The sequence below is a fragment of the Linepithema humile genome, chromosome 7 (assembly GCF_040581485.1).
Source record: "Linepithema humile isolate Giens D197 chromosome 7, Lhum_UNIL_v1.0, whole genome shotgun sequence".
NCBI lineage: Eukaryota > Metazoa > Arthropoda > Insecta > Hymenoptera > Formicidae > Linepithema > Linepithema humile.
The window spans coordinates 10822771-10832256 of record NC_090134.1 but is presented as its reverse complement, the minus strand read 5'-3'; the positions used below and the strand labels follow the sequence as shown (position 1 = coordinate 10832256).

Sequence of the window (9486 nt, the reverse complement as noted above, 5' to 3'; positions counted from 1 at the left end):
TAAAGAGGATAGGTGGCTTTTTAAAACTGTGTTGAATCTCAATTCAGCATGCAACCTCATCCTATTATGATCGATCTAATCCTGATTGGAACGGACAGGTTTTTTACTTTTGCGGTCTACCGGTGAGCTACGTCCATATCCGGGGTGTATCACAAAAATAATCTCTCTTTGGTGTCTCATGTTCAAATTGACCACACATGCGTACTGATTTAATAAAGAATATAATTAGAAATTTTTTTTTGACTAAATGTATATATGAAGTACTAAGTACTTTTAATTATTCTTGTCGAGACAATTAATACCTGCAATGTTTAATACCTCTTATCAAAGTCTTTGTTACCCTAAATAAATAACAGTAGATTATCTAGAAGCATATCCTGAAAGAAAGAAAAATAAATTTGTTCCACAGCTGTGTATACTTCTTAATGTAGACTTAACCGAACTTGCTCGTTTGCTTCATTGCTTTATTACTGGTGTTTTTGTACCGGTCAACAGTGAATCCCTAAATCAAATTATAATTTGTTCGTAATTAGTAAACGGAAATAATTTATAGTATAAATGAGAAAAATACATTTTAATTATCAAAAAAACTCTTATTATATTTTTATTTATTTAATATGTATTAGATTTGGATATATTTTTAAACAGGAGCTACATATAAATTACACACACTCTGGAACATAATTAATTCCTTGATCTGTCTGGAGAGCGTTGTGCAGCATCATGCAGGTCCAAATTTGTTTTAATCAGTCTGTACTGCAAACAGAAGCCATAAATTAACACGAATTAGACACATTACAAATAATAATATATTAATATTATTGTATAAGAAAAGAGTTTAAAATGTTTTACAGTAACATTGTATTAAAATTCTAGCGATTAAGAAATGTTTTTATTGCTGAAGAACATTTCGGGATAAATTATTTTGGTAAAAATTATTTTTTTTTTTAGTTTTTTTTATAACAAACTATTATAACTTAAAGAATCGATAATTAATATCTGATGGAACTTTCTCGTTCTTACTGTTTGAGATAGAGATCATGAGCGCTGCGGTGATCTGTCATGGGGTGCAAGCGGAAGAGATTGATTTGTTGCACAGCTGTGTACACTGCTTAATGTAGAATCTACCGGGCTTGGGAATTGCTTTTGTGTTGGTTAAAGGTGAATCCCTAAATCCGAAAGCTAACTATGATTTCATAGTTCATTTTTTAGCTAAGATGGATCATTAACGCTCATTAATTGAAGATTATTATCGAATTGTAGATATTATAACACCTCTATTTATATTGTTGCGTCTCTGTATTTGACCTGGTGCTTGCGATTGTGTTTCGACTCTGTATTTCCGTGCCGCGATGTTACGCCGCTCGTTGCGATAAAAAGAAAATTATCTCCAGGACGACGCGAGAGATTTTTTGACAACTACGACAAGCAGATCAGATTGAGAGAAACTGTCAAGCTAGACGATCGTATATTTGACAGTACCGTTCTATTTTCTGTTACAAGTGTATTGCTTGTGTTTGTTCTTGTGTGCTTCTATTAAAGTTTTTGTTCTTTTAAAGAGAGTTTCTTATTTATTACGTGCTCTGCGAGAATCACGCACATTTGAGATAATTCGAAAACGATCTGCAGACGCAACAATATATCCTTTAAATGCATTCAGATTTACATTTAACTATTTTTTTTATCTTTATTTTTATCTTACTTATATCTTTATTTATGATTTTTATGTCGAATGTGCTCGTGCGCGCGTGTGTGCATGCGTGTTGTGTAAAATATCATTTCAAATATATTTACCACGCTAAATTGTTTCATAATTTTTCGTTGTAGATGATTTATAATTCATGAAATTGCTATCAGTTCCACCTTCTTCCAAATTGTCTTCACTTTCTCTTAATCTCTTGTCTGTCGAGGCATCATGTTCCTCACCAAACTGCCTATATGTTTGCGCGCGGTTCTCCAAAATTTCTCTAATAATTTCTAAAATTGTCATTTATAATTAGAATAGATTTGTATTTATCTATTGCCTACAGAGTTCCATTACATTTTATCTTACTCTAGCATTTCAAACAAAATCTCGAACATTTGATATATGTATTTGCTCGGAAATTCACGAATAGTTAGTTATAGAGATATTTTTGCCAACTAACTATTTATTTTTAGTTTGATATAATATTTACCCATTAACAATTCTCTGCTCTCAATCATATTACCCATTTCTTTTTTGATCTCCTTCATTAGCCAAGGCATGAAACCTTCTTCGACATCTGAAACACGTCGTCCACGGTATGTATTATCGAGGAAATAAAGAATAAAAGTAATAAAGGACGAACAAAAACACAAACAAAAACAAAACTTAAAATAAAATCAATAAATAAATAGAAATTAAAGAACTTTTATGATTAAAGAATTCAGAAAAAGTAGTCAGTGTTTCTTGCGAGCTCACAAACCAGCTTTAATTTCATCCAATAAATAGCCTGACATTTTCAAGCCCTCCAGAACTGCAGGTAAAAGTTCGGCAATGTATCCCGTTAACAATACCGCGGCCGCAACTCGTTCTTCGGTTTCCTGTTGAATTTTTATCGCCTCTTCTTGTTGTGCCAAATGTCGGTCCTATGAAACAGAAACGCTTTTCGCTTTTTAATTTTTAACGTGATATACGCTCTAGCATGTATAATAATGTAAAACAGAAGAAGAAGGGTACTTTAATAATGTATAATAATATAAAACAAAAGAAAAGGGTCAATGTGTTGAAATATAAAGAAATCAAAGAGGAAGATTACCTTCTCTTCTCTACGTCTTCTTTCTTCTTCCGCTAATCGTTGCTCTTCAGCTTTCTCAGCAGCGTGTAGTTCAAGAAACCTTCTCTGTTGCTCTTTGAGAGCAGCAATTTCTTCTTCTTCTAAGACCTCGATTAGAGCTTGCTCGATAGTTTTACCCACCAACAACTCAAGAATCGGTTGAACTTCGGTGTCGAAATCGAAGAGCTAAAAATTGCACGATAATTGAATTTGCTTTATGACAAAAATGGATCTATTGTAAAAATGAGATATTAAATGCATGTACTTCTCCGGGTTCAATTTGAGTGCCGATGTCTCGACCAACTTTGTCCGGAAGATATTTTGAAATTACCGGTTTCTCTAAGAAGTAATCAGTTTGCGTAGCTACTTCAGATTCATCTGGTTTTTCGGCCAACTTGAATATATATAATACAATTAAACTTTTAATTTCACTTCTTTCTATTTTTTTAAAATTTATTTTTGTTTTTTTGCTGAAGCTTACGGGTATACAAAATATTACCTTTTACTTCACAAATTATAATGTAATTAATATAATGTAATGTATATAATGTAATTAATTAATATTTGATAAATATAATGAAAGTTGCAATTAAAAATAAAATTGTAAGCTTTTCCGTGTACTTCAAGATTACTTCATGCTCAATTTATCATAAGTAAAAAATATTAAATTATTATTATAATAGATATAAAAATAAAACTTGTAACTAACCTCCTCAAGAAAGATTTCTGTTTGTACCGGTTCATGTTTCCTTCCAGGAACCGGAGGAGGCGAATCCGCTCTTATGCCAAGCGTTCTGCAAGCTTGCATTTGAGCACGTTTTCTCGCCACATGTCTTCGTCTAGCTTCCGCTTGCCTCGCTGCTATCGATTGTTCCCCATCGATCTAAATAAATAAAAATTTTACGAAAAAAGAAACATATATTTTATACTTTAATTTAAAGATTTAGGATTTAATAAATTTTACTTAAAGATTAGTGAAATAAAATAATTAATAGAATACTTACAAGAGCAGGAATGGAAGCAAACATACTTCCGCGAGCCACACGACGATCAAACATGATGTTCCCGAAAGAAACTCGTTGATCACTGCAAAATAAAAATCAATTTATTGCAAAACTAATTTTGTAATCACGCAAATTCAAGAAAAAGCTCAGCTGATTCAACATGCTGAGTAACAATCATTGCGAGACTCGTCGCTCTTGGGCAAACATCAGCAAACTTTTTGTAATAATATATTTCTTTTAAATTATAATATGTATATATGCATAACATATATATAATGCAAAGTTATATAATTATTTTAATAACTCAATTTTTAAAAAGCTATCTAAATTTAAATTGCATTAGTTTATTTTATGTTATCTTGGGAGAAATATACTTTCCCGCTCAAATAATCGAATTTCTTTCACGAAAATGTTAAAAACTCTTAGATTTTTATTACATATTATTAAAAATTTTATATTTAGGTTTTTATAGATATTTATTATCGATAAACAAAATTTATTTTTTATCGATAAAAGAGTACATTTTTATATTATTTATCTTGTTGATTTTTTTTATTTGCAAATCAAGATACCCGAGAAAAAATGGTATAATTGGTCAGATGTAAATATATATAATTAGTTATGAAAAGATCTGAATTTTATACGATCATATTAAATTACATATGTTATTAAATCTTTTCATAACTAATTATATATATTTACATCTGATCATATTACACCATTTTTTCTCGGGTATAATAAAATTATACAATAAATCTTGCTTATTTGTCTATTAATTGTATATTTTTATTTCAATTTTTTTATACAGAATAAAACGCTTAAAAATGTCACATTACACAAAAAATTATTCAGACTGAAAAAAAGTAGAAAAATGTGTGTGCGCGCGCGCGCGCGCGCGCGCGTGTGTGTGTGTGTGTGTGTGTGTGTGTGTGTTTAAATAATCTGTTATTAAAAATTGTATTATATACCAGATACTTTTATCTACATTTAATGAAACATGTGTTTTCGCATATACAAGGCAAAGATCAAAACCAAATTTAGAAATTCCTAATAAAGTCGAATAGATAAAAAGAAGTTCATATAAACTTATGTCCGAAAATGCCAGTTATAAACGCTCAAAGATTTATGAACAGAATTATTCTCTATAACATCAGACGAAATCGCTGACTCAAAAACAAATAATTCTTAGTTATTGTTCACATGCCTTGATCTGTGTATGATTTATTTAAGTTCTGGAGCAGAAATCATGACTTCTGACAATTCCCTCAACGTTGAATCGGTCGCGGCGGACCAATCATTTGATTAGGTTACCAGATTTAACGCCACATAAAACGGTTAGTTTAAGAGAATCTGATTGAAACAGAAGACCAATTTTGGGAATGTATTAAAAATGCATTTGCTACTATTTTTAATACAGTAGGAATATTCTAAAGAGTTCGACAGTCATTACTTCGACAAATGGAAGCCTGCATTCTTATAGAAGGAAGAAGTTTCGAACATTTATTGTAACTATTGTAACAACTGATAAAATAACTTTTTAATAAAGCATTTTCAGGAATAAGTTTATATGAACTTTTTTTTCACCTACTCAATCTCATTAACACATTGTATAAGTTTGGTTCCGATCTTTGCGGATACATTTAGGTGAAATATACATATATAGGTACATTAACTAATTTATGTTATGATTCTTTGAAAGATTTATCTTAGGGTTAAATAAATAAATAATATATAAAGGGTAAGAATCATAATATATAAATTAGTTTAATTACATTTTATAACATTAATTAAAACATCGACGGAACAATGTTGTAACTAAAAGTTGAATTGAATTATCAAGTTATATTTATTTATATAACAACAGACTTTCAAAAATCTTGCCACTAAAAGAAAAAAGTAAAAATTATAATGTTATTGATTGAGAATAGATTCAATCAGGTCAAACACGATTTCCATTGAACAAATTCAAAAATGCACCAAAAGCGACGACGGTCTCCTAGAAAAGAATTTGAATGCGATCGCAAGCACGAGAATAAATCGGGCCGACGAGAAGAAAAAAGCGGAGCAAAAGCAACTGCTATTAACTAAAAGATCAGTGATCAGTGTCGTGCCACTTGTAAGGTGTTTTCGTTACCCGCGGAGTCTCGGCAGCATATTCATCATGCCCTCGATCGGTTCCAACTTTTTTGGTAAAGCTCGCGGCGCCTGTGGAAATCTGCTAGAAAAACAATTCCCGCTCTTCTTATACCTTTTCCTACTCTTAAAATGCCTTTCATCGTTTTTTATTCAAGCGCTTCAATTGAACTCATCATCAGTATTTCATGACTTTTAGGATAAAAACGCCTTTCGCGTTCTTAAAATCGACATATATATAAATTGCCGGCTAATCTTTGTCTGAACGATTGATTATATTTCAGCAACGTTTACGTTTACCTTAGACATAGAATTTTCAACGAGAAACATATGAAACAAACATAAGGTTGGGTACTGCGATTTGCATCTACAAAAAGGTCCGAGGTCGCACCATCGCTCTGCATGATGCGAAATAAATCCATGGAGTGGAAATAGAGGCGGATAGTAGCTTTAGGGTGTAAGATTAATAAATTTGAATGTGCTTAGTGCGGAAATAATTGAGTAAAAAGATATTAAAAGTAACATTTTTTCTTCTCATATAACATAATAATTTCAAAAATCTGTTAGATGTTTTGATATACATTTATATGCAAAGATTCTCCGCGGTTATCGGCGGTGTTTTTTATAAAGCCGCCTTTGGCGGCTATAAACCTATACTGTCACGAAACTGATACGCCAATTGAATAACGTCTCTAACGTGACTGTTGCTACGCCAGTTCAGCGTCACTTACGGTGCCTCGCTCTTCTTAAATCTCCTCGCTCGCTCGTCCAAAGCCGATGCGATGGTGGTGGCGTTCACCATGCCGAGAGAGAAGTCTACAGTGGCCTTGAGGGCGGTCGGGCATCTGGCATTGTGGCTATTGTGACGTACTTCCGGTCTTTTAAACAGTGTCACCAACGGTCTGAACCTGCTCTTCAAGAGACACCCATCGGCCGTCTCCTCGTCGTTTCCGCTAGGCGCTATGCCGAGCAGGGCCGCCACTTCCGGCGGCGGCATTAGAAATTCCCCGGTCTTTACGGTCGTGATGAACGGCTTCTTCTGCGGCGAGATCGATTTCTTGAGCAACTTGCGGCCTTGCTCGGCCTCGGCCTGCTCTTGAATCTTCTTCAATTTCGCATGTAGCACCTCGTTGAAATTCTCCGTCGATAAGATGATGCTAGGTTTGGCTGTAGATGGTCTTTCCTCAGAGTTTAAACTGTCCTGACTCTTGCTCTGATATTTCTTTCTCAGAGGATTGACTTGATTTGATTGTAAACTGGCCAAAACCAAGTGTTCATTAGACTTGCTGATCCTTTTGCAACTGCAGAAATTGTTCTTCATGTTCTCCAAATTTGTGAGTCGCAATGCGTTTATTTCGTCGTCTTCGTTAACGTGAAGAAGCGGTAAACTTGAATCCAGCCCATCCTTCTGTAGGATTGTGAAAGCTGGTGGATTTTTCGCTTCATGATCGAACAATCCCGTATCCGTCGACGGTGCCAGAGCCGAAATACCGGCCGGCATTCTTCTGATTTCTTCAAATGTTCGATTTTACAGGAAACATGATAGATCGGTCCAAGATAATTAAAATTGCACAGCTTGTTTATTCTTTTAAGCGCGGTTTTCCTTTAAAATTCCAAGATTAGTTTTTACTTGTGTGTTTTCTCTCGTTATACATTTATTTTACGCAGATAGAGATAATACATATACTTTGAAAATCTCAAAAAAAATTTATAATAATAATTTTTTAGTCTATTGATCTATTAATTTAGTCTATTGATAGCACAATTGATCATTTACATTAGTAAAATTGAAACACAAATGTGTTTGTAATTATTCTTTAATTATTCATCGATAAAATCACGGAAGTCTAGAGACAAAGCTCTTATTCTTTCTAATTTAATTGCGAGACATATAGTGATTTTGCAACATTTTTGCTATGACAAAATGTATATTTCTGTTAATCGTTAGAAAAAGTATGTAATAAAATATAAAGTTTTTATAAATTTGATTAACTGTTTGCGTGTAACGCAGCATGATTGCACTGTTCGCTTCATATGTAGAAAAGTGCCATCGCATCGTCCCAATAGACTCAATTGACGATGCACTCAGATTCTATGCTGTTAGTGTTACAACTTGAAGATGTTTTACTAAATCAAAAGTTTTTTTTTTATAATCTTTGTTATAACCCTTTTTTAAAAAGTAATTACTTTTTTTATGATTGTCGCAAGCATAAGAAAATAGCGCGATAGCGCTGCTTGGCATTTTTCGATATAACTTCAAACATGATGAAAAATTTTATGATGAGTAATTACATTATTGTCTAGATGTCATTCCGCTTGAAAATAATTTTTGTTTTTACTGTTCCTTGATCAACTTCAATTTTTCAGCATTTTTTGAAACACAGAAAAATGTATCTCGTGTTAATCATCATATTTTTATGATTATGAATAAATCAGGATTATTTTCACGTGTATACGTGGTACATAAAAGTTAGAGCTGCCTGAAGTTGTATCAACTGTAAATCGCTGTCGATCAGTTTACATTAATACATACTGTGCAAAACTGGCACCAAACTGGCGATTTTACCATCCGCGGAAGATCAGGGGAAGAAAACGTCGTTCACTGAGTACTGTCGCGGCATTACTGACCGGCTCGCAGAGGAGTTCAGAGACTGGACAATGTCCTTAGAATCGACCGATATAGACCGCAGTCGTGTTGCACGTATTTTTGCCCCGCAACCGGCCACTCAATAACGCTGACCACTGCGAACGTTGCGCATGCTTAAATCCACCGCGTGTAGAATACAGTTGAGACTTTGCCACCCGCCTAGAGAAATGGGGTTTCCAACCCTAGCAACACTTCAAGGTGAAACACATTTGATCGGTCTGGTCGGTGTTGCAAAAGTTCAACTTGGTTCTTATAGCCTGATCCGTGCTTTCGATACAAATTTAAATACGCAATTTTTTAATTTTAACATTAGAAGAATAAAATTTTACTTTTTAAATTTTCTAATTATAATTCTTTTAATTTTTGTATTTTTATTTTTATATTTTTTTAAATATTTTCTGTAAATTCCTTAAAGATGCATGTTTTATTGGGCCTAAAAAGGTTAAAGTTGATATCTCAAACAGTTTTGATATCTATTCTTTAAAAAGAATTCTTTTGAAGATGTGGTTAACTGTTTTGGTTTACAGAAGCAAGGAGGCGGCATGCCATAGTTGTTTACCAATGCAAGTATGCGCACGCGATAGGTAAGTAGATAGAAAATGAATTATAATGAGTCGAGCATTTTATTGGCATGCGGATTAAATGAATAGTTGCACATAAAATTCACACTTAATCAGATGATATGGATCATCCTAAACATATCCTGATATTCTGAGAAATGTCTCAAGACTTCTTAAACATCCAGGATGTTCCTAAAACGTTTTGTGTTATCTGCAACTTTTTTAATTCCTTTTAAAAGAAATATAATTTCTTCGTATTTTCTATATATATCGCAATCATCTGTAATGGTTTCGTGCGTTCCGCAAGTATGTTACATCTGATGACATTTTTGTATATCTAGTTA

At 33.1% G+C, this 9486-nt stretch overlaps 1 protein-coding gene across 11 annotated transcripts; it reads right to left on the bottom strand.

Annotated features, from left to right (window-relative positions):
- Positions 1–242: 242 nt before the first annotated feature.
- Rsph3 (Radial spoke head protein 3) lies at positions 243–8593 on the bottom strand. Of its 11 annotated transcripts, XR_010891081.1 has the most exons (12): positions 6667–8454; positions 5937–6020; positions 3803–3884; positions 3508–3681; positions 3064–3192; positions 2781–2984; positions 2448–2610; positions 2178–2264; positions 1795–1977; positions 1024–1169; positions 673–756; positions 243–502 (listed from the first exon to the last, which is right to left on the bottom strand). XR_010891081.1 is itself a non-coding variant. In XM_067358506.1 (11 exons), the coding sequence occupies exons 2-10, from the start codon at positions 7434–7436 to the stop codon at positions 1799–1801; spliced, it is 1872 nt and encodes a 623-aa protein (XP_067214607.1). In that variant the 5' UTR covers positions 7437–7538; positions 8469–8593; the 3' UTR covers positions 573–756; positions 1795–1798. The 11 variants fall into 11 exon arrangements, 8 of the variants coding, with proteins under 8 accessions (XP_067214607.1, XP_067214609.1, XP_067214608.1 ...); XR_010891080.1 differs by lacking the exon at positions 1024–1169 and having other exon boundaries at positions 671–756; positions 6667–7652; XR_010891079.1 differs by lacking the exon at positions 243–502 and having other exon boundaries at positions 573–756.
- Between the last annotated feature and the right edge of the window lie 893 nt (positions 8594–9486).

Coding starts and splice junctions, on each gene's coding strand:
- Rsph3 (XM_067358506.1), bottom strand. CDS start 7,436: ATGCCGGCCGGTATTTCGGCTCTGGCACCGTCGACGGATACGGGATTG. Junction 6,021..6,666: donor TTTAAGAAGAGCGAGGCACC/GTAAGTGACGCT, acceptor TTGTTTTTCTAG/CAGATTTCCACAGGCGCCGC. Junction 2,265..2,447: donor ATTGGATGAAATTAAAGCTG/GTTTGTGAGCTC, acceptor GACGTGTTTCAG/ATGTCGAAGAAGGTTTCATG.